The sequence below is a fragment of the Anomalospiza imberbis genome, chromosome 4 (assembly GCF_031753505.1).
Source record: "Anomalospiza imberbis isolate Cuckoo-Finch-1a 21T00152 chromosome 4, ASM3175350v1, whole genome shotgun sequence".
NCBI lineage: Eukaryota > Metazoa > Chordata > Aves > Passeriformes > Viduidae > Anomalospiza > Anomalospiza imberbis.
Window position 1 is genome coordinate 894,401 of NC_089684.1, and position 23,611 is coordinate 918,011.

The 23,611-nt window shown below is 47.4% G+C and overlaps 1 protein-coding gene across 2 annotated transcripts in view; it reads left to right on the forward strand.

The window, feature by feature from the left end:
- The first annotated feature begins 5,502 nt into the window (after positions 1 to 5,502).
- Positions 5,503 to 23,611, forward strand: part of PDGFRA (platelet derived growth factor receptor alpha) — a 34,550-nt gene continuing 16,441 nt past the window's right edge. The window contains exons 1-12 of one of the 2 annotated variants that reach the window (XM_068186742.1): positions 5,503 to 5,732; positions 12,893 to 12,953; positions 14,301 to 14,615; positions 17,384 to 17,647; positions 18,342 to 18,472; positions 19,791 to 19,962; positions 20,066 to 20,255; positions 20,756 to 20,871; positions 21,353 to 21,479; positions 21,981 to 22,174; positions 22,619 to 22,713; positions 22,823 to 22,955. In XM_068186742.1, the coding sequence (XP_068042843.1) occupies positions 12,905 to 12,953; positions 14,301 to 14,615; positions 17,384 to 17,647; positions 18,342 to 18,472; positions 19,791 to 19,962; positions 20,066 to 20,255; positions 20,756 to 20,871; positions 21,353 to 21,479; positions 21,981 to 22,174; positions 22,619 to 22,713; positions 22,823 to 22,955 (1,786 nt within the window). In that variant the 5' untranslated portion in view covers positions 5,503 to 5,732; positions 12,893 to 12,904. Of the gene's footprint in view, positions 5,733 to 6,134; positions 6,189 to 12,892; positions 12,954 to 14,300; positions 14,616 to 17,383; positions 17,648 to 18,341; positions 18,473 to 19,790; positions 19,963 to 20,065; positions 20,256 to 20,755; positions 20,872 to 21,352; positions 21,480 to 21,980; positions 22,175 to 22,618; positions 22,714 to 22,822; positions 22,956 to 23,611 lie in introns of those variants that run through there. The other variant, XM_068186743.1, reaches the window with a different exon arrangement.

A 23,611-nucleotide genomic window follows, 5' to 3' on the forward strand; every position in this document is an offset into this window, starting at 1 on the left:
AGGCCAAAAAAAGAGAGGAACTGTTTCCCTTGACATTTCAATGTTTCAGTCTCTCCTGTGTCTGAACTAAAGAAAGAAAAATGAGGACATGGGAATTAGCAACTTCTTGGAATGGCTTGAGGCATGATTGGCGCCTGCCTGATTTCTTCCATCACTGATTAGGGCCATAGAACCTTGAGTACAGGGGACACACGGTGCTGCAAGAAGAATGAACATGTGATTCATGCCTCCTACTGACATACCTCCAGCATAATCTTGGTCAATATGAGTAAAATAACTGGATAAATTCAATGACTAAGAGGAATGGCTACATTCACTTCCAGGTCTGGAACTTTTTGCTGACTGTGACAACATGGATGCTGTCTCCTGCAACTCTTAGTGGTGGCTCCACACAAACCCCAATTCGGCAAGCTCTTAGGAAGCATTAATGCCTTTCCATCATCTTAATCCTTGGGATGGGGAAGATCCATGTTCAGAAATACTCCATGCCACAGAAATAGAGGGACAATGTTTTGTTGGCAGGGGTATTTTGGAGCATGAAAGATCAGGTGACGAGAGGGATCCTTTTAGAAACCTAATTACAATTCAGAAACCTTGGCTGTAGCTCCAGTATTTCCACAGCAAATCACCCCAAGGGTGTGTGTTAATCACTAAGTGTCAGCAGAAAACCTGTTGTGGGATGAAGCAGAAAAATGACATCCCTTGCCCGGAGCATGGGCGGTTCCGGGTACTCGGTAAACAGATACGTTTCTCTCCTGAGTCTGACACTTCATGATGCTCAGCCTGTCTTGGCTCTTCTGGTCCCACGGTAGGAATGTATGGTAGACGGGATCAGCCCAGGCATACGTGGGGACCGACACTGACGCAGATGTTGGCACATGCCCACTGTGGCACGGTGACCACGGCCGCGGCATCCAGGGTGGCCTCCGCACCATTCAGCTCCCCCGTGCAGAACTCAGGGCTGGGTTCCCAAGCACAGAAGCCCGAGGGGAGCAAAGCTGGTACTAATAGTAAATAGCTGCAGAACGAAAGCAGCTCGGTCTGCTTGTGGTTTCGTCCTGCTGTAATCCATTAATTGCTGCAGCTCGAAAGAACAAAGGCAGAGATAATGGTCTCGGGAGTTACGAACCGAAGACAAACCTGGGCTGAACCAGAAGACGATCCTTTGGTTTCAGAGGGAAAACTTATCATTTGTGGGACGGGAGGAATTTCTCTCTCCGCTTTACTTGCAACAGGCCACATCCCCCGAGCTGCTGAGCCGGGTCCGGGCAGGAGCTGCGGGGCTGGACCTACAGGGCTGGCTGGAGCCACTGGGTTCCCGGGACGGCCCCTCTCGCCGTATTCTCCAGAGCCGGCCGGTGGCTGCTGAAGCCCGGAGGCAGGGGCGCGGTGCCCTGCCGGGCTCGGCCGGCTGCTCCCGCGGGCTCCGGTGCCCTCTAGTGTCGCGGGCGGCGGTGGCACGGCCCGGGCGCCCTCGGCCGGCGGTGGGGCGCCCCGGCGGCGCTGCCTGCCCTCCCGTCGGGGCGGCGGCAGGGCCGGGCCCGGGGGTCCCCGCCCGGGGCCCGGGGGTCGGAGCGGAGCGCGGAGCCAGGCGGCGGCGGAGCGCCCGGCGGGTAACAGCCCCTTTCCCCCTTGCTTTGCCTCGCCCCCAAACTGCGTTCAGCCTGCTTCTGGACCACAGCGGGCTGTTTATTCTGCCGCAGTCAAAAAAAGTCAGGGCGGGAGCAAAAGGAAAAACAAAGTCTGTTTTTCAAAGAAAAAGGCTTCCACGGCTTTTTTGGCATCTTTTAATGTCGGGAGCCAAACGCAACAATGAAAGCAAAACAGCTCGACGTCGTGGCAGCAGCAGCCTCGGGGAAACGACGGGCATGGGGAAGGAAAACGACGGGCATGGGGAAGGAAAACGACGGGTACGGGGAACTACCCCGAACAGCCATGTGGCGAATAAAAATAAAGGCTATGGAGGGCAGTCTGGGCAAAGTTAATTTCTTTTGTCTGGCTGCCTGTCCTCCCAGTGACATGGGATCCCTGCTATTCAGAGCCAAATTCTGTTGAACAAACAAAATGAGGGAATCTGTACTCGTGGAAAGATGGAAAGAAATAAAAATCTAAAAATCTGGTAGGACTGTAAATGTACACAAGACCCTCCCGCCGCCAGAACACTTTTCCCGGAGGGGCTCGGGCCCCTGGAGCTCCCGTTCTCAGCTCTCCTTCCTAGGTGAGGCAGCCTCCACCGCTGTATTCTGCCTCCTAGGCGATAGATGTGAACGTAGGTGTGAGGCCGCTCTGCTTTCTCCCTCGCTCAGGGATTTGAGGGGTCTCTGCTCCAGGTTGTAGCTGCTCTTCACGCAGGGGTTCCTGCTCTAAGAGGTGAAAAAGGGTGACTACTGCTCCGTGCATCGCTGAACGTGGGTAACAATAATTAAACCCAGACAAGCCTTCCCATCCAGTCAAAAGGCTGCGGCCCCTCAGCGGGGGTTCCCGCGGAGCCCGGGCCGGGCACCCCCTCTCGCCTGCCCAGTCCCGCTGGTGGCCACACAAGCCACCTATTAGGCTGTTCAATAAGCTTAACCAGTTAACCGCTCCCCGGCTCACCTTTGGGAGAGAGCCGCAGGAAACAGTTTATTACTTGAAACAAATTGCGATTTCCCCAGGGAGGGGGATGCTGAGCGGGGGAGGGGGGAAAGGGGCCTCGAAGGCTGCCAGCCCCCCTGGAAGCGTCTGAGAGTGGAGAGACCCGCCCCGCAATACCCCGAGCTGTCGGTGCTCCCGCTGCCCGGACTCTGACGGCGCCGCGGCCCCGGGGAGGGGGACACACACCCCCGCCCACCTCGGGGGGCAGGTTGGGAGCATAAACAGGCGAGAGCGGCTCTAGCCCGGGCGCCGCACTTTGTTTGAGACGTGCAGCTTCCATCTGTTACCACATAAACACACTAACGGGATGCTAACGGGATGCTTTATGCTCCAGCCCTTCAAGGGAGGGGAAGGCGGGAGGAGAGGGGAGAGGTAAAGCATCCCCCCACCCCCAGCCTGTCCTCTCGCTAACCCCATGTCCCCTTCGCCTCCCTGGACGGGACCCCCCTGCACCACACGGGGCGGGGGGCAGAGCTCGGCAGCCGTCCTGGAGGGTTTATTTTAACTACCACCTCCTCGGCGCGGGACCAATCCACAGGCAGCGCCGGCACAGCGGAGGGGATCGGCCCGATCCCGCTGTGGTGAGGGAGGCGCGGGCAGAGCCCAGCTCCCGCCGGCTCGGTGCTCCTCGGGAGGCGGGCTGGGGACGCGCGGCCGGGCCCTCAGTGTGGGGAAAGGAAAGCTGCGACGGGGAAAGCTTTCCCCAGAAGGGTCCCTGAGCGACGGTACACCTCCGCCACTGTCTCCACAGAGCCGTCGGGCCCCCGCCCGAAGGGCCAGACTGGCCTAGCAGGCAGCCTTGCCAGTCGCCTAGTTTACAATTTTTATTTTTGGCTAGGTCTTGTGAGATCCCACGTGGAAGCCGTTAACGACCTCTCGATAATGGTAATGACAAAGGCATTATTCAAATGAGGCAGGTAATTGCAACCAGAAGGCGCCTCCTCCCCTTTCCTTTTGCTCCTTTCTTTTCGAGTGAGTAACTCTCGCATTACATCCCATCCTGATGGTATTTCGCCAGGAATCACCCCGCACGTTGAAGCAGATAGGCTCACGCCGGTACATCGCGGCCCGAGCCCTGCAGGATCGCCCCGGCGCATAGCCAGCTGATGCTCATCTTCGAGGGGTTTAAATTTGCGAGAGCCCGCAGCTCTGATCCAAGTAATGATAAAGCATTTCCCCCTACAGATTAAGGGGTTCAGTCTGCTGGGTGCGCTCGCACTCTCAGATGGAGAGTTCCAGGGTGCGGTGTGGGTTTTTTTTTTTCTCCTGTGATGTTTGTTTGTTTGGTTTGGTGTTGTTTTTTGGTTTTTTTTTTTTCTTTTTTTTTTGTTACTCCATGCTTTTTTGACTCACTGGGAGCCTGTTGTTTATTCACAAGCTTTACGGTATCCTGTTAGCATTCCGACCAGGGGCTGCTCATAGATCTGACTCCGATGATTTCCTGGAGGAACATGTGGAAGCAATAGCGGGGTTGTGCACTCACCCGAGCCGAGGATGCTCTAGTGGAGGGCGTGCAAAGGGTCGGGAGCACCGCCGGGAACCTTGAGAGCCCAGACAGGGGTACCTCAGCCCTGAGCGCGCATCCTTGGGAGTTGGTTCTCATTTCTGCCACTGTTCTCTTCGGGGCATCTTCGTTTCAGAGGCTGAATTCTCCCTCGCTTAGGAAAGAAAAAAACCACTGGATCCTGGCTCTTGACTTCGAAAACAAACTTTTGTTTAATACTACATGGGAGAAAGAGGTGTGGGTGGTGGTGGTGCTCGACTGGGGAAGGAAGGAAAGGGGAGAAGCCCCGGCACAGAGCTGTGGGGCCGGCGCCCTCCCCAGAAGGCAGGCGGCGGGCAGGGACCAGCTCCGCTCCTCTCCGTTCCGTTCCTGGGGCTGCACTGCCCCCTCTCCCGCGGCCGCCGCATCGCCGCGCCCCGCCGGCCCCGCTCGCCTCGCTCCGCACGAAGCCTGCAGCAAAAGGGCGGTGAGGGCAGCTCCCCGGCAGCTCCCTCGGCCCCCCCTTATCGCCAGCGATAGCGACGGCCAGCAAAGCAGAGATACCCAGTGCTGGTTCCCCGGCGGGGATCAAAGCCCCGTCTGGAGCGTGCTCAAACAGTTCGGGCTCGGACGTGCGCTACCCGCGCCTCCGCCGGCACCTCCGGCCCTTGTCGTGTCCCTGGCTTGGTTATTACTGGGGTCTGTTTGAGCTGGGCAAAGCGAAGGCAGAGACGAAGAGAAGAGTGTTCTCGGTCCCGTCGGAGCTGCGGGCTCTACAGAGGCTGACTCCTGGCGATGGTTACCTTTCGTTGTGTCTTTCATTCATAAATGTTAGTGATTCGTCTCTCCCCCTGTCTCTCTGTGCCTCCTGGTCCTGGCTGGCTCACGGCCGTCCGTGCAGCTTTCTAGCCCAAACCCGAGCGCAGCGGTGTACAAAGGACACGAGGAAGCCGCGAATTCGTTTCCAAATCAAACTCCCCATCCATAAACTCACACTGTAAGCGTGGACATCGAGCCCGGCGCCCGAGCCACCGTCCTGGAGGGTCTGAGGAGGGAAGACTCATTCATGAAATTTGGGAGCACTCTGAGTTTTCGTGAAAGTTTTTTGGGTCTTTTTTTTTTTTTTTTCCTTCTTTTTTTTTTTTTTTTTTTTTAAATTTTTCTCCCCCTGCAGTGCAAAACTCCCCGCTCCCCCCTTTCCTCCCCCTCGCCCCTGCCATATGGCCAACCTCCCCCTCCCCTGCAAGGCTGCAGAAATCTGGAGGCAGACACTGGCCCCCCTGCCTGCGTAAGAGCCTCCCGCCGGCGCGCCCGCCTCCGGCCGCGGGGCTGGGGGCGCCGGGAGAGCCAGCACGCTCTTATTCTGAAGGGGCCTGAGGGGGGCTTCATTTCCTGACAGCTATTTACTTAAAGCAAATGATTAGTTTTGGAAGGATGGTCTATAACATTGAATCAATTACGGGACGCGGTTTGTGAGACCATTACAGTCGGATCGGGAGGGAGGGCGAGCGGGAGGGAAAGAGCGCGGCTGAGCAGGGAAAGTCACAAAAGACGTGGACATATTTTGGATGTTTTACGATCTGCAGGATTGGGGCTGCGGATTGTAAAGGAGAAGGTAAGAGGTGCGGGGCATTTTCCCCACCTTTTTGGTTTTTTACACCTTTTCTCCCGCGGTTTTTTCCTCGTTTATTTTTTTTTTTTTCTTCGTTTTTCTTTATTTATTTGTTGGGGGTTTTCTTCGGGGTTTTTTTCCTTTTTTTTTTTTTTTTTGTTTTGTTTTGTTTTTTGCCTTCTCCCCCGATGCTCTGAGCCGAGCGGAGGGCTTCTTTCCGCGGGGCGCAGGCGGCGGGCGCTGGCCGCCGGAGGGGAGCAGTGGGGGTGCAGCGCTGCGCCGCGCCGGCCGTCGGGGTGCGGCGGCGAGCAGCGCGGGCAGCGCTAATGACAAACACATTGGGACAGCGGCGGCCACCGCGCCGCATTCCTGCCACGGGGGCGGTAGCGACCCGCCGGGGCTCCGCGGGCAGCGGCGGTGCCCGCCCCAGGGGGGAAAGCGGGGACGCGCACCGACCAAGTAAGCGGCTCCCTCTCTTCTCGCATCCCTCGCTTCCTTCACCCCGCTGCTCTCCCGTCCCTTCCCCCACCCTTTGTTTTTCACCACCTTCCCTCCTTTAGATCCCCTTTCTCACCTCGCTCCCCCTGACCCGGTAGCCTAACATGCCCCGAGATCCCGAGCGGACGCACGCACACAACCCCCGAAAGGCGACCCGCTCTCCATCCCTGCGCGCCCCGTCCTTTTTTCAAAAGTGTCTCGGTGAAAGGCAAGATGCTGAATTTAGACAGGGCTGGTACCTGGAGCCTTTCCAGCCTGCAGCCCCTCTCTCAACGGGAGTGCCAGCCCTGCCGTACGCCCTGCCGGACTGCTTCCTACCCCGGGAAGGGCAAAGTCTTCGCCGCCACCTTCTGGATTTTGTCAAGCGCAGAGTTGCAAACTTGCCAGCCTCTGCCAGGCTGGAGTCCCCTGGAAAAGTCCTAGGAGCGAGTAGGAAATGGCTTTTTGGCTGTCCGCGGCATTGCTCAACATTTTTGGACGCGGATCCCATAGCTCAGGAACCGTTCCAGAGAACAGGACTTGGACGGCTTTTTCTGCAGCAGCAGCAGCGACAGATCTAGCAAGGCAGCAGCAGTCCCAGGGCACAGCCGCCAGCCCCCGGGGCTCGTCCGCACCCCGTCGGGAAGGCGGCTGCGGACCAGAGGCGGGAGCGATGCCCTGGCCCCCATCAGTGCCGGGGGCACGTTCCCAGCGCCCCTCGACGGTATTTTCGGCGCGTCTCTTGCCGATGTTCGAGCTCCCTAGCGCTCCTGCGGGGCCTAAGTCTGCACGCCCGGAGAAGGCAGCGCATCGCCTCGGCCCTTTTGGGAGCCCACGAACCCGTTCCCGGGGCTGCCCCGCATCGCTCCCTCTTGGTCCCACAGCTCTGTCCCCCGCCGAGACTCCCGCCCCTCTCCAGACCCCGCGCCCTGGGGCTTCGTGCTTCGCCTGACGGAGAGGGCTGGAGAAGAAGCGTCGGATCGTAGCAGCAGCTCCGTAGGGAAACACGTCTGTGCTCTGCTCATCTCCGTCTCCCCTATCCCGCTTTTTCTTTTTCCCGGCTACCCCGCATTAAGAAGAAAAAAAAAAAAAAAAAAAAAACAACACAAAAAAACTCGTCTCTCCAGCTTGGCAAAGGCTTTCCTATTGTTTCCCAGACAAACAGCGAAGTGGCTGGGAGCTGCCATCTCTGCTAGGTTTGCTCGGTGTCCCGGGCAGCCTTTGATCTGCAGCGGCTCCAGCCGTCGGGCTGCGCCGAGGGTGGGCGGGCCGAGGGGGAGCCGCTGTCCCGCTCCCCGGGGGCTGCCGCCCCGGCTCCCCGCGGGCCGGCGGGGTCTGTCGAGTGTCTGCAGCCTGATGGGGGCTGGAGGGTGTGAACGGAACTTCCCACCACCACCCACACCCCAGTCCCGACTGGCTGCAGGCGGCCGCTGTCTCCCCGACGGGACGCACCGGGGGAAGCGGGATGGCTTGTTACGCTCTCGGCATCTCCCAGGGCCGATGTAGAGCCCAGCTGGAGTCCTAGCTCGGCTGACTAAGCTCTGTGTCCTTAGATGGGACAAGGCACAGGGTGAAAGCAAGGAGACAGGCATCAAAGATTTCTCTGTCATCGTCTCATCAAAATCTGAACCGTGGAGATCTGACTTTTAACTCTGTGTGTAGAAACGCTAGGGAAAGATCTCCCAGCAAGGGACTTTGGGTTTAGCTTCTAGTTAACAATGAGTATTTTAGAACGGCCCTCAGCTAAACAGCGGTTTATCCATCCTCAAAGCTTGGGGAAAAAAATTTGCAGAAAAATGAGACCTCACAAAACACTGGGATTTAGGAGTCCACAAGCAAACCAGCTCTCCCAGCCTGCAGGCACTCTCCTGCTGCTTTTAAATGAGATCCCTTGTTCTGGTACTCCTCTTCAGGCACTGAAGAGCAGGAGGTGTGCCAGTCCAGCTGCCATCGGGTACTGGGGCCATCTTTGCTGTTACTAGTTTGTTGATGTATGGGAAATCTTCATGTGGCTCTGAGGGTAATACATAGGTATTAGGTTTCAAGAAAGCAGGAAGTAATAAATATTTGAATAAAATACCTCTCTTCTCTACTACAACATTGGGCTAGGATTGAAGTAAAGTATATGTAGACAGAAGGTCTATAGCCCAGACCTCACAGATTATTTCCAGCTATAGCAGTTGGTCTAAAAATGAGGCTGAATTGAATGACTTTATATAATCCTTGCCTTGCTTGCTTCTTTATTTCATCATGACTACAATGGTACCTACTTTTGTATGTGAACTCTAAAATTTTTAATAGAAGATGTTTCCTTTTTTACTTTTGAAGACTTAAAGACAAAGGAATGACTTCTGAGAGGTGGTTTTTCCTGGTGCTGGTGAGAATTGCTGATAATTAAAAAAAAAAAAAAAAAAAACAAATAAGAAAGCAAACGATCCTTTCTCTCCCTTATGCCTTGCTCTCCTGCTTGACTCATTTCTTTCGAGCCTATAAAGCTTTGCATGGGTACCCAAGGGAAAAGTTTGCAATATCTAGGCTTCCTAATTCTTGTGGTCAACAGAGATGGATATTTTTTCCGCACAATGCTTCTCAGCACTTGAGCTGGGATCTGAGGTGTTTGATTTGGTTCTGAGAGCCTAAGGAAGATGTATTACTTGGAAATGCCAGCTGTTTTTTTTTTTTTTTTTTTTTTTTTTTTTTTTTTTTTTTTTTTGGGAAGCAGCCTCACTGTGTCCTACAGAGCACAAAGTAGGAGACCAGCCCTGGGCTACCCTTGAGGCATGGCTATTCCTTGAGTTTTTCTTGATGCATAGTTTTTCTTTGTACAGGCTCTGCTGGATTAAAATATTTGTAAAGGGTCATGGAACAAGCCTCATTTTGGGAGAATATTTATGCCAGTCTTTTTCATGAACAGCTTTGAGCCTTTCCCCAGCAAAACCATCAGACCCACATGTTAGCGCTGCAGGGCAGTGCTGCTCTTGTGGAGAGTTGAGTTTGCAGTTTGGGAACTGAAGACCAAGAAACGTTGCAGGATGTCCTGTCTGAACATTTACATTCAGCTGGTGACGTATACCACAAGAAAGAAATGTATTTTCTTGGGCTGGCCATCGCTCTTCCTGGAAAAGATCAGCTTTCCCAGAAGGACAGACTGCCACTCTGACAAAATCACGACTGAAATTACCCAGCCCTCTCATAACAAGGATAATCATATCATTACGTGCCAAGATTTACAATCCAAATACTCTCCTATCACTTATGTAAATACTGAGAAAATGGGACCAGGCTTGGTGTGTTTGCTGGGGTTTGGTTTTTTTGTTGCTTTTCTGTTTGTTTGGGGTTTTGGTTGGGTTTTTTGGTTTTGGTTGTTGTTGTTGTTGGGTTTTTTGTTTTGTTGTTTTTGTTTTGTTTTTAATCACACGGAATTAAAAATGTAGGGATTTTGAATTTTAAGTTGATCCAGCAGACCCAGTTTAGGCTGCTGCGTTGGAGACTAGCGCTGCCTTTTGCAGGACAAGAAATGTGGCTCGTTGATGTGGATGAACATTGCCATCCCGTGGCCGCGAGTACGAACTTCAGTGACTGGGTGGCTGCCAGGAAATCAGCCCGGCAGTCTCCGGCGTTCGGGAGATAGGCTGGTGTTCTGTCTTGAAAGAGGTCTTCGGTTGGTCCGCAGCAGTATGAAAATAACATATACCCTTGGCTCTTCTCGGTCCCCCTCCGCTCTTTCTCTTTAGGTCACGTAGAGCACTCATCTGGGAATATCGCAATTTTCTAAACGTGTATTTCCGTTGAGTTTCTGAACATTGATTTTGCCTTGTCTTTTGTGGCACAGTCAAGGAAACCTTTCTTTATAGGAAGGCAGTGCTTGGCAGTTAGTGTTTGGAAAATTGACTCCTGACTGATAACAGTTCTTCAGGATTAGTTTTCTGATTTTTTTTTTTTTTAATTAACCACGAAAGTGCACAAGAGAGATACCAGGATTTCAGTCAGAACCTTTCAAAATCTATGTAAATTTAATGACTGTCCAACCCGGGGCAAACCCCTGCAAAGAGTTTGGCAAATCTGTCAGTGCATCAACTTGCTTTTACTACACACACCTGTGTTTCTATTTTAGCTAGCAATGTCCTATGTATGCAAGAAAACAAGGTTTGCTCAAACTCACATTGTATGTGTCATGCTAATACTGGGTTTCAGTATAAACCTACTGGCTTCCGCAAGGCTACACCAAGTTATGGATTGATAAACCAGTGTTAGGAACTGAACCTCATGTATTAATCCTGGGCTGAGATTTGGATAGCTGGGGACAAAAACAACTAGTCTGCCATAAGGAAGGTAAAGGAGCTAAAAAGGTGCATACAAAGGTGTATGTGATTGTAAATAAAGAAAACCAGGATAGGTGTACCTGTTTGATGTTGTGGCAATGAGTAAAATCTCTTGCCCGTAAGTGTGAGATGGTGCCTGTGTTAAACCTTGAGTCCAGCATGGATGTGTGAGGATATGTTGGTGATGGCACCAGCATTCTTAAGTCAGATGCGTGATGTAATTGAATTCAAATAGGTTTTGAATAGGAGTGATGGTGAATCCTTAGTACATTACTCTGTCTTTCACAGTGAAGAAGTGTTGCTCGGGGTCTTGATGAGATTAACGGGTCATTGAGGAAAGATCAAAGCTCTGGGTTTCGAAAGAAGAGCCAGATGGAGAAAGCAAATTTAGTTAAGTCCTTGTGTTTTTAAACTGCAGTGCTACATTGAGACACTCATTGATTTCAGTGCCAGCCCAACCAAGTTCAAAGTGCCAGCAAGTTCAAAGTAGCACTTTGGAAATGCCATCACCTGTATTTACATCTTTGGGCTTCAGTCCTCACTTACAGCTCTGCAACAAGTCCACTTCAGCAGAGCTTCTGGTGTGCAAGCGATGAACTAGTTTTGTTTTTTGTCCTCCTTTGCTGCGTCACTTGCACTGAATAGTCTGGCAAAACTACACAAGAGGGGGAAGAGAGTTGCCTTTTCAGTCAGAAAAGGGAGGCAACTTGGCAGAAGTGGGGTAACACTGTCTTGTGGCTCTTAGGAGATTAGGTGTCAGATCAATAAAGCAGGCCATGGTAAATCTTTAAAGAGTTACAAAGGGTTACTTTATTAGAAAAAATGCAGGGTATAAATGTGATAAAAATGAGTAAAGAGGCTGAAAGTGAGAGAACTATTTGATATCCAAGAGTCTGTTATTGATGGGAGACAGATACATAAACACATGGCAATTATTGCTAATTGAAGAAGCAGGCAAGATGCCTTGCCTCTGCTGGAACATTGTTAGCTGAATTTCTGAAGGTGTTTGTACATGTTTTTGAGGCAAGTAGTCTTCTAATCCTTCTTCTGAGACCTTTATGTTTGAATATAAATTTTTTTTGCTCTGCAAAATGGGTCTGCTCCACCCATTACAGGAGAAAAGCAGGACGAGATCAGAAACACTCCTTGGCGTGTTGTAAGCATTTAGTTCCCATATGGCACTGCCACAGCTGTAATAACTAGACGCACCTACGTGCTTTCATATCTCAGCATCAGGAACTGAATACCAGAGGATGAATAGAAACTCTCCAGGACCTTTGAAAAATAGTTCCTCTCTCGGCACATCATCCTTTATTTTACTCCTTGGTCAGTGTTTCAAATTAGGGGCTCTTCTGTGCAGTGTTTTTTTAAATCTATATTGGATTTGGGCCAAATCCAGTTGCTATCAGAAGTCACCAACAAAGCATCTGTTGGTTTCAATGGGAGCAGGAATTGCAGGATCTTCTCCTTTAGAAATGACCTAGCATGCTGCTTGAGGGTTTTATGTAGAAATGTCATTACATGGCACAAAAATTACATAGATGCTGATTGCTATTGTTGCCTCTATAAGACAGATGCTTTAGGATTATATGCTTGAAAGCTGAAATAATTGCATGTGATCTATGACTCTCTGCACTGTTGGGGAGAATAGATGCTCTATGAATGGCACTGCTGGCCTACAGTCTGTAATGGATTTATTTCATTAGAAAATTTCAGCATGTGTTTTAAATAGCGTGTCTCTCGATCAAGGGAATTCTTGCTAAATAAGCAATAAGCACTATTGTATTACATTGTATTCTGTAAGCTATATATACACATATGTACAATGGCAAAACAAAAATATCACTCAGGGTTGTACTATTTGTAATAAGAGTGGTTTTAAAATGTACTTTTTCTCCCATAAGAGCTGCTTGCAGCTGAAAGGTCAGAACATACTGCATGAAGATGTTACATCTTCATTGACGCTTGTGAGGGTGCTGCCTCTGTGCAATGGTGTTTCTGTGGGCTTGGTCCCAGGGGCTACAGTGGGAGCAGAGCTGCCACAGGCTGTTGGAAGGGGGATGCACCAGGACTCGGTTCCTTACACCAGGACTTGGCTCCTTACTCTGCCAGTGGACAGAAGGGGTCATCGTGTCTCCTCTGCCTGTGATCAATCTGTGGCCACAGGCACCTTGTGGCAGTAGGTGGCACGAGTCTGACTGGGCTGTGGCTGTGAACTGGGGTCCCTGGGCCATTCCTCTTCGTGGCACTGTGTGGAGTGATGGGAAGCTGCACTTGGGCGCTGCAGAAGAGGGGTTCTGCTAAGTCTCATACACTTGTCAGTCCATTAACTGTCTCTCTCTTGCCTTCTCCTTTCTGTTTCAGTTGTTGGCAGCTATGGGTACTTACCCACAGACATTCCTGATCCTGGGATGTTTTCTCACAGGTAATGTTCCTCAATCCTCTAAGCTTCCCCATCCCAAATTCTTCATAAGTCCATATTTAAACTTGCTTTCGTTCTGCCCACAATAACAAATGCCACATGGTTGCCAGCTGGTCACAGACCTGGCTTTTTGCTTTTCCCTCTGGTAGGTTATAAGACCTACTGAGAAGGCAGTGTTTTCACTGGCCCGGAGCGGCCACTTTGTGTCTCCTGCGCGGCTCTAGCCTCCCACCGACTTGTCCGAGTGTGCAGGGGAAGAGAGCTGCCCACCGCGCCACGGCCGCGCCGCCGGGGATTCTCCGGCAGAGCGGGCAGGCCCTGTGGGCTCCCCGCGTCCTCCCAGCCGCACCGCGCTCCCGGCGCTGCCGGCCCAGCCTCCCAGCATCTGCTGGGCTAATGGGGATGGGAGGGCAGGGCAGGCTTTGCCACAGGGTGCCAAATACAGAAAGGGCGTCTAGAGCAAGGTAACGCTGGGTAGGAGTGGAAAATGATTTCAAAGACAGTCTGAATTCCTGGTGCTGGTTTATTGCAGAGAGTGCCAATTTCACTCAGTGGGCCTAGGTGCTTCTTTATTGTACAGGTCATTTCGTAGACTGAAACCACAACCGTGATTCCTTGGCGAGTTCCTCATTTTGTAGGGTTTGGATCCTCTAATTTTCCTTCTGAGAGTTGGACCTGCACCAACCCACCTGCAAATTACCTAGACTTGCAAATCTGTGCCTGTAACTGGAGATTGCATCTGAAAAGCAGTTCCATCTACAACATCTAGTTCAGTGAATTGCAGTTTTATTTGGCTACAAGCCTTCTGTACATTTTTGCTAGAGGTAGACCTGATGTACAAGCTCCTGCTCCGGCCCTTTGCAGAAACCAAAGTCAGATGTAAAATGCAGGTTTTAATCTTGGGAAGTGGTTTCCAAATTTCAGCTGTGAGCTTGCTTGAAGGCTGACAGAACTGCTGGTTTCCTGACCATGGCTGTAAGAAGGTGTGAGATGCCTGTGACCCAGCAGCCAGGGTGTGGAATTCACTGGTCTGCAGTAGAGCTGTGTACAGCTTTGGGGCTGGAAAGCTGTGGTGTGGATTGGAAGCTATCTCTAACTTTACCTCTGTCTGTCTTCTACCTCTTGATTTGACAAACAGAAGTCAGCAAGCAAACACTTAACATTTCAAAGGAAAGCCATTTGCTATTCCTCAGGCAAAGCTTTGGCTTTTAACAAGGGCAAATTTCCTGGGACATCAGCAGGTCTGGAATAGAAAAGAAAGCTGCTCTGGACCCTCTATGCTTCCTTTCACATCCCTGTGCTGAGGCTGTTTTGTGTATTGACATGCTATTTATTTGTGTCTTTTTGCAGGACCATTCCTAACATTTTGCCAGCTTCCTCTGCCAAATATTGTTCCCAGTAGGAATGAAATGGTGGTACAGCTGCACTCCAATTTCACACTCAAATGCTCTGGAGACAGTGAAGTGAGCTGGCAGTACCCAGCGACCGAGGGAAACCACAGGATAGACATTAGACACGAAGAGAACAACAGTGGCCTCTTCGTGACAGCGCTCGAAGTAGGAAATGCCTCAGCTGCCCATACGGGCTTGTATGTTTGCTATTATAACCACACACAAGTGGAGGATGGGGAGGTGGAAGGGAAGGACATCTACATCTATGTGCCTGGTAAGTGGGGGATGCCACAGCTGCAGCTGGAGCTTTGGGTGGGAGAGGGGAACCATGGATGTTCCGAAGAGGTGTGTTGCTGGTGGTAATTTACTGTCCGAGGAAGAGAAATAACGCCAGGGATAAATCATGTGTAAATCAAGACCAGCCCCTACACATCTAAGGATATGTTATTCTTTCTTTCTATTGGTTTTCACTTTTTGATAAGAGTTTGAGCTCTCAAGAAGAGTGATGAACTCAGAACTTTAGAGCTGAGGTCTTCTGACCGCCAGGGGGCTGGAGAGCAGACCCTGGTGGCCAGGTCAGCTCATCTGTGGGACTACGTCCAGCCTTCAGGTTTGCCTGGCTCCCACAAGGAGGTTTACAGAAATTCCAGGCTTTTCAGGAGGCACTTGGGTGGATATCTTGGGATGTGTACTGACAAAACCAATGCTGTGTATGGTACTAAAGCTGCTGCCAGGTGAATAAGGCCAAATCCTGTTCTTAACCTGAATTGGGCTTTAAGTGAGAACTGGAAAAAGCTCATGTGTGGACAGGGCGTGGGAAGTGTAAAGCAATGGAGATGTCTTGGAGGTGACTGTCAGAAGGAGGGGAAAGAAGCATTCTTGCTGGCCAGTCTGACACAAGATTAAACACATGGTGCTACTGTGCAGTGCCCTGTAATTTTCAAGGCAAACACAGCCTTCCCAGGCCCTGTGTTGCATTTCTCTTTAGCGGTGGAAAACTATTGGACTCAGAAGAAATGGCATCCCTTCTTTTTGGAAGTGCCTATTTCCAGCTTTGCCCTCCCATCCCCTTGTTCTGACTGGAAATGTGCTTAAAGGCTTTCCACAATCTCTATGGGATGAGAATCTTTATTGTCATAGCTGAGATAGGCATGAAAGGCTGAGCCACGACTGAGTGCTTTTGTAAAGCCCTGTCTGGATGTTTCCTCGGCATTGGCTGGGCTTCAGGGGGTGAGGGTCACAACTGCAGGGCCAGAAGAGATCAAGCCACTGGATTTGCAGTAAACATTGAACAGGGAACAAAAGAGAGGAGAAGAGATTGCAAATCATCCTGCAAAACTGCAGCATTTTCTGAAGGAGAGATATCTGCAATGGCAAGGAAGATTCTGGGAGGGCAAAAAGCTAGGAGGCGATAACAGAACTTGTTTTAAAGGCTATTTTGCTCTGGCGTTAAGTTTTTGCTGTTGACAGTGTGTGATTCAAGGACAGTGATTCTTCCAAGACTTTCTCTCCATTTGCCACAACAAATGTAAAGCGTTTGCATTCGTTCTTGAAGCAAGATGTTTCAGCAGAACTGGATACTGCCAGCTTTGGCACATATATCTCAATATCCAAGCAACTCTAACCAAATTACCAGAAGATGTTGTTTATGCTAAGCAGTCTTGCAACTCACCCAGTGGAGGAGTAAAAAGACAAAGCTGGAAGATTTCTTCAAGAGGACTTTTTGGTTTGGTTTTCAAAAGCCTCTAGACATCAGCCTACCAGATTTGCAGGGCAGAGACACCCTGTAATTTTTTCCACTTGCTAACCATCAAGATGTCATAAATGCAGAAACATATCCTTTGCTCCAAATTATAGAGAACGTCTCTGTTTCCACTATAAACTTTGTCTTTACAATTGTTTTTCCTGCAATGAATTAGGAGGGCAATGGGTGGCAGCAACCCACTGCAGCCAGGGAGGATTATGTTGGGACTTCACACAATATCCTATTTTCACTAACAGCACATAGAAAACCAAACTAGGTGAATCTTGTTTCTGTTTTAAATTACAGTGGGAAAACGAATACATGGAGTTGGCAGCATTTTTGAGATGGAGCACTGTGTTTGGAATATTGCTACAAAGAGCCTGCCAGTGCAGCAGAAAGTCTATTGTTGGAGGGATTTGGATTGCTATCTATTAAATTTTATTATAAAGCTTTGCACAGAAGCTTCAGGCTAGCAGGGATTATTTGTTTATTCTGAATGGACAAATGGAGACGATTTGAGGGCTACGCTTTGTATGCATAATGTTATGCAATTATATTTTAAACTCTGACTTTGGATTGGCTGGATAGGAAAGTTGGCATGTATTTTGTTGACTTTAGAAGAAATAAAACTACCAGGTCCTTGTTTGCTTTTTTTCCTAGTTGAATACTGTATTTTGAAAACCACATGCTGTGACCATAATTAACTATGTCTCATAACTGTAATGTTGGACATGTTAGAAATACATGAAGATAAGTACCTTGAACTATTTTTGATGAAATGTGGCTTTAGTGGCGTTCAACATAAACAACATGAGACTGACTTCTACTTTTTTTTTTTTTTTTTCTACTTGGAAAGTGGAATTTTAAATTTTATTTTTATTTTACCCCCTGCTTATATACTGGTTAGGAGATAGCTACTAATAAAAAAGGTGAAAAACATCTAACTTAAAATCATGTGAGTTGTGAATAACAACACTTAACATTTTGGGGTAGGATCTTTTGTCTTTTTCATTTTGCATCCTGAATTGTCACAAAGGAACCTAAATTACCTTTCCTGTTTTGTCCGTAAGAGAAATGTTTCATTACATGTAGCTAAAGTGAGTAGCTACATTTCATTCAAGTAGCTAAAATGAGATACCACATGAAATTAGCAAACTTTACCTGCAATATTTGAAACACTGGGAGAATGAACTGTGCAAGTTTCGCTTATGACCTATAAGTGGTCACTGATATGCAATTCTTGTACGTGGACTTGCTGCAAACAAGACAGTGTGAGATTACTTCTTGTTTTTTTGCAGACCCAGACATGCCTTTTGTTCCTTCTATACCAGAAGACCAGTTCATCCTAGTAGAAGAAGGTGATCCTGCAGTTATCCCTTGTCGGACAAGTGACCCAGATGCTCAAGTGACTTTAGTTAACAATTTAGACAAGTCTGTGCATGCTTTATATGACACCAAACAAGGCTTCATAGGGAATTTTCCTGCAGGCTCATACACGTGCAAAACAATGGTTAAAGGTGTGGAGTTCAAGTCTGATGAGTTCCTCATCTATATTATAAGAGGTATTTATTTCTATTCATTTTTTAAAAAATAAAAAATGCTTGTGTTCTTTCTTCACACTGTAAGAGCACCAGCATCACTGGGTTATATCAGATATTTCTCCAAGGATGAGCTCCTTGCTCCTCTGGCAGTACTGCCAGTTACTTTTTGCAGGTTTATTTACAATTTTGATGAGAACAAAGTGTCCCTAACTTTATCTTCTGTCCAAAATTATAGCATGAAACATTTTTATAGTCCCTGTATTTTCAATCTATTTGCTGAAGCACAGCTTAAAAAGCTGGTGTTTCCCAGTGGCTTTGAACTGTAGAATTCTGGGTAGCCTGTAAAACATAATGATTTAATTATTTTGAAGACATTTTTCCTGGCCATCAAGGAATTCTCAGAGACAGTCCCTGATTAGCAAAATGTGAAATTGCTTTTATACCCAATGCCTTTTTACAGGGGGATTTGAGATAGGAACCTCTAATTGAAATTTTACTTGTGGATCATTTCTTTGTGGGATTGAACTGCTTGTGCAGTTCATCTTTAAATACAAATTGTTTATATTAGTATAGATCAGCAGTAATTTTAATGAATTTTTAAGGTGATTCCTCAGTAAAGGAACTGAAATGGAAATCTTCATCTGAAACTGCATCATGTAAAAATTGTAATCTTTAAAAAATTAAATGAGATCTCTCTCTCTCTCTCTTCTCTTAGCTACTTCACAGCTGCCTGTTGAAATTGAAGCTCTTAAAACTGTCTACAAAACAGGCGAGACCATCGTAGTTACTTGTGTGGTCTTTGACAATGAGGTGGTTAATTTACAGTGGAATTACCCTGGGAAAGTGGTAAATATCTCTTTCTTTTTTTTTACCCCCACAATGTTTGTAGTTACTAGGCAAGCAAATGAAGTTGTAAAATATTATTCTCTTATCTAAGTGAGGACTGCTGAGGAGAGAAAACCAAGTAAGTTCTTTTAATTTTAGGTTACCATAAAAGAAAGTCAGTCCCAAAAGGTAAATTTGCTGTTAGTAACTAAGCAAAGCATGAGAAGAAGGGGAGGTATGGCTGAGGAAGTAATGCTGTTTCTCAGGTCTTGTGCTGCTGCAAAAAAAGAAATGTGAAAATTGAAAGATCTAGGTATGCTGGGCATCTGAGTAGAGCTCTGCTGCTGAAGGTCTGAACCTCTAAAACAGATCTCTTAAATCCTGGTTCTTGGGGATAAAAAAGGACAACGAAGACTCAAGTCTATAATCTTAAGTGTTCTTCATTATGCAGATATAAACTGAAATAATTCTTACAGCCACTGAATAATGAGAAACATCTAGTAAGAAAATCTTAAAACTTTTGTAGAGCCCTGAAATTTTTCAAACTGGTTTAACATCCTTTTGCAGTGAAAATTTTATTCAGTGAAACTTGGCTAGAGCCAGTCCCAGGCAATTTCAGAGTATCCCATGTAAAAAGTCTGGTTGCTGAAGGAATGATTTAATTGAAGTGTACCTAGTTGTTACTCCAAATCCCACCTTTTATTTAAGTAAGTTAAGAGCCCCAGAGGAAAAGTTATTTGAGCAAGTTTTGTCTTGTTTTCCGTCTTACACATCAGTATAGTCTCATCTATATGCCTTTGAAAACTAGCCCCAGCATATTTTTGTACCAGCCCCTTATGATAACATGGTCTGTCATTTTCACCATCCCTTTACTCTCAGGAGTTTTCTTCTTGTCAATAAATTATTCTTGTTTTGAGAGTAGGCAGAACATAGCATCTATTAACTGGTTACTTTTTGTCTGGTGAAAGGGATAAAAATTCATCTTACTTCATGGGCATTGAACAAAGGGGACTCAAGTGGCTTTTATATCTGAGGAAAAGGTAGTGCATAAAGAATACATTTCTCAGTCAAGTTGCTTACCCAAATTTTCAAATGTATTTTGTTTATTGTGAACAAAATATGAGCTCTCAACCTTCTGTGCCTACCCCCAAAAGGGTGTGTTTTTATAGGCACAGCTTTTCTGTTGTGGCTGAAAAAGGCATCCTTATCTGAGTAAACAAGTCTTCTGCCATACAGAATTTACATGTTTGCTCTCGCTTCAGGAGTATCAAAGATCCTCAGTGATGTGCTTTCAACTCAGTTACTTAAGCAAGGTTTTTTTTCCTTCTCCAAACTACAGAAAGAAAAAGGTCTGATAAAACTTGACGATATCAAAGTGCCATCGCAGAAGCTGGTTTACACCCTGACCATTCCTGAGGCATCAGTGAAAGACACGGGGGATTATGAATGTACCGCTCGGCATGCAACCAAGGAGGTTAAGGAAAATAAGAAAGTAGCCATTACAGTTCATGGTATAGTCTGATTTTAGTGTCTAAAATTATTAACACATTGGAAAACACCGTTCTTGAAAAATGCTGCACAGTGTTGTTTACACAAGGCTTTTTTTATTTACAGACAAAGGCTTTGTTCACCTGGAGCCGCAGTTCAGCCCTCTGGAAGCTGTCAACCTGCATGAAGTCAAAAACTTTGTTGTTGATGTGCAGGCTTACCCAGCACCAAAAATGTACTGGTTGAAGGATAATGTGACTCTGATTGAAAATCTTACAGAGATTGTTACTACTTCAGGAAGAGTCCAGGAAACGAGGTAAAAAACATTCTGACCCTTACTTTGCCATGCTGACTTGAGTTCCTCCCCCAGGAAACTGGGCACTACTCCTGCTCACTCTTTACACCTCAGTTTGCTGCTTCTTCCTCAGTGGCATTTAAAAATAGTTTATTTGTTTTCTGTTCTAAAGGGCAATGCCTAATTTACTACTTCTTACTACCTTCATAACATCAAACTCTTCAAGGTTCCTGAGCAAGAAACCTCTTCACCCCCTTTAACATTTCTCCACACCCATAATTTCCGGCCATTTCCAGTAAAATCAGGGCTTTGTCAGGCCCCTGCAGAAAGTTACTAAGGCCACTTCTTTCTCAATTGTATGTTGACAGTTATTTACCACTTGAGTAATGACTTAGTTAAAGGCATGCTAGAAATGCTAAATGTCACAATGTTATAATCGCAACATACCCAGATTCATGTTGCCCCAAAACGATTTTTTATGCGTGCTTTAAAAATGCAAACAAAAACTTGCATTTCTGCAGGTTTCAGAGTATTTTAAAATTGATACGGGCCAAGGAGGAAGACAGTGGATACTATACCTTGGTTGCTGAAAATGAAGATGAGATTAAAAGATACACCTTCTCATTGCTAATACAAGGTAAGCAGCCCCAAAGCCTTGCCCACCAGAACTCATGGCACACAGCAAAGACTTGATCCACTTACACACGGCGTTGCCTGGAGTATGGATACATGAAAGGCACGAACCAGGCTGAGCGGAGGAGTGCGTGTTAGCCTCTGGAGCTTTTCTAGCCTGATCCTGGCTTTCACTTCTGCGCTGGCCTTGAGCCAAAAAGAAACTTCATCCGCCCAGCTAAGCTATTCCAGCTGACAGTAGGATGATAGCTCATTTAACATGACATGAAGACGTGGCACAACTGCAGCACTTCCTTCTCACTGCTCTAGCCTAGAATCCACTCTGTGCTACAGGAGATAAGCACCTCCTGGTTGAGTCGGTGTCTGTAGCTCTTGCTAAGGTGTTGGCCAAACAACACCTGTCCTGCTTTGAAATTTGAAGCTTTTTTTTTTTTGTTTTTGTAAGCACTGACAAATATTTTAACAAACTCCTGACTCCTTCCCAGTTCCAGCTCTGATCTCAGCCCTCGTGGATGATCACCATGGCTCTGCAGGTGGGCAGACAGTGAGATGCTTGGCAGAGGGGACCCCACTTCCTGATGTGGAATGGCTGGTCTGCAAGGACATTAAAAAGTAAGAGGAGTAGGTGTTTTCTTACCTGAAATATGACCTGTATCCTCAATTATCTTAACATAATCAGTTACTGTACCATGTTTTCCTCATCAAGAGCCAGTAAATTTCAGATAATTCTTCTTTCTTTTTAGAGGCATATTGTTTATATTTCAAGAGAGGTTGTTAGTGCCCTTCTTTTTACATCCTATAGGACACAAAACAATGCATCAATTCAGCTTTCTCTCATAAAAGCTCTCTGTTCAGTAAGCCAACTCCAAGGATTTCACAGTCCAGGTTTGAGTAAGGAGTTTGAGAAGTGGCTGTCCCTCCATTCAGGGACTATTTTTATTTTGAAGGAAGAAAAGTGCAGGTTTTTCAGAGATGCAGTCTAAAGACCCTTCTGGCCCTTAAATGTGTTGTTGTCAGAAGAAATTTGCAGGGAAAGGTAATTCTTGTTCTGTTCACTCTTATTTGTCCATACCTACACCCAATGCCCATTTCCCCCATTATTCTTCTCTGCAGGTGCAACAATGACACCTCATGGACCCTTTTGACTAACAATATCTCTGATATACATATGGAAGCCCACCTGGATGAGAAAAATATGGTGGAAAGCCAGGTGACCTTCCAGAAGGTAGAGGAAACCCTGGCTGTGCGATGTGTGGCAAGGAATGACCTCGGTGCTGTTACTCGAGAACTGAAGCTTGTGGCTCCCAGTGAGTTTGCTTTGTCTTTCTGTGCAATTGTAACAGCCTGTTTGACCCTGCTCTAACTCACCCCAGTTCAGTCCTAATGGAAAAAAATATGAATTGTTGTAGGCAATAAATTAAAGTGGATTCTTTTTTCACCCCGGTCTTTCTAAGGATGAGGCATTTTACAGGTCTTTATGGTGCATCTGCTTTTTGCTTATTATGTGGTTCCATAATTCATTTTTAATTTTATTAGTACTGGCTATGGGACATTCTTCTAGACAATCTGCATTTGGTTTTGAAACATGATGGCAAAGCAGCTCTGGGCTTGGAAAGACTTTATAGTCACTAGCCTCAGGAACTGCTCCTGCCACTTCTGCAGGAACTGCCCTCATGGGGGAAGTGGGTGTCATGTGTGTGAAGTTCCTCATGGCTCATGAGGAAAATATGGTCTATCTTTTTACTCCACAGCCTTGAGATCAGAGCTAACAGTAGCTGCTGCTGTCTTAGTGCTGTTAGTGATTGTGATAATTTCCCTGATTGTCCTGGTCATCATATGGAAACAGGTACGTAGAGAAGAATTTTGGTTTGGGTGCTGAGCCCTGCTGGGCTTTTATCTGCTCTAAAGTCAAGTCCAGGACTAATGCTTGGTTTTGCATTCAATGTGCTCTGCAGAAGCCAAGGTATGAGATTAGATGGAGAGTCATTGAGTCTATCAGCCCTGATGGCCACGAGTACATTTATGTGGACCCAATGCAGCTGCCGTATGACTCCAGATGGGAGTTTCCTCGAGATGGGTTAGTGCTTGGTAAGTTTTCTGTAAGGGACTAGTCCCACCCTTCGTTGGGGAGTAAGACATTCAGTGACCGTTCTGAGGTCTCTGGAGGATTTGCAATGGAAGTTATGGCCACAAAGTCCAGAGTCTCTGTCTGTCTGTTCTCATCAGTTCTCCTTCCTGATCCTCTTCCACAGTGGCAGCAGCCCTGAGGTCCTTGTGTTAGTGTCTCCTGTGCCTGCGTTCTCCTCCTGTGCGCAGTGTCCACCCCTACGTGGCTTAGGGGAGTCTCTCAGTGTTAAACACCCTTTTCAACCCTCATTTCTGCTAAGGCATCCACAAGAAGTACATAATTATTTTTTGTCTGCAAGACATTTATATACATGTGTGCAGAGACCAAGAAAATCTGCAACTAGTTATGTAGTTTTATTAAAAATATTTTTTAAATTATTAATCCATGCCATGCACATATCAGTGCTGAGTAACTGCATATTTTTGTGGCTACTGTCCTTCTTTTTTCTTCCTTTCCCTTCTGCTTTCTTCCTTTGCTACTCCTCATTGTAATTCGTACAGAATTCAATTGTAATTATTTCCTCAAGGCTGGTCCAACCTCTCATTTATATCAATTGAAAGTGTAATGACTACAGAAAATCTTAATGCTCTATCAAGATAGTGCTTTAAACATACAA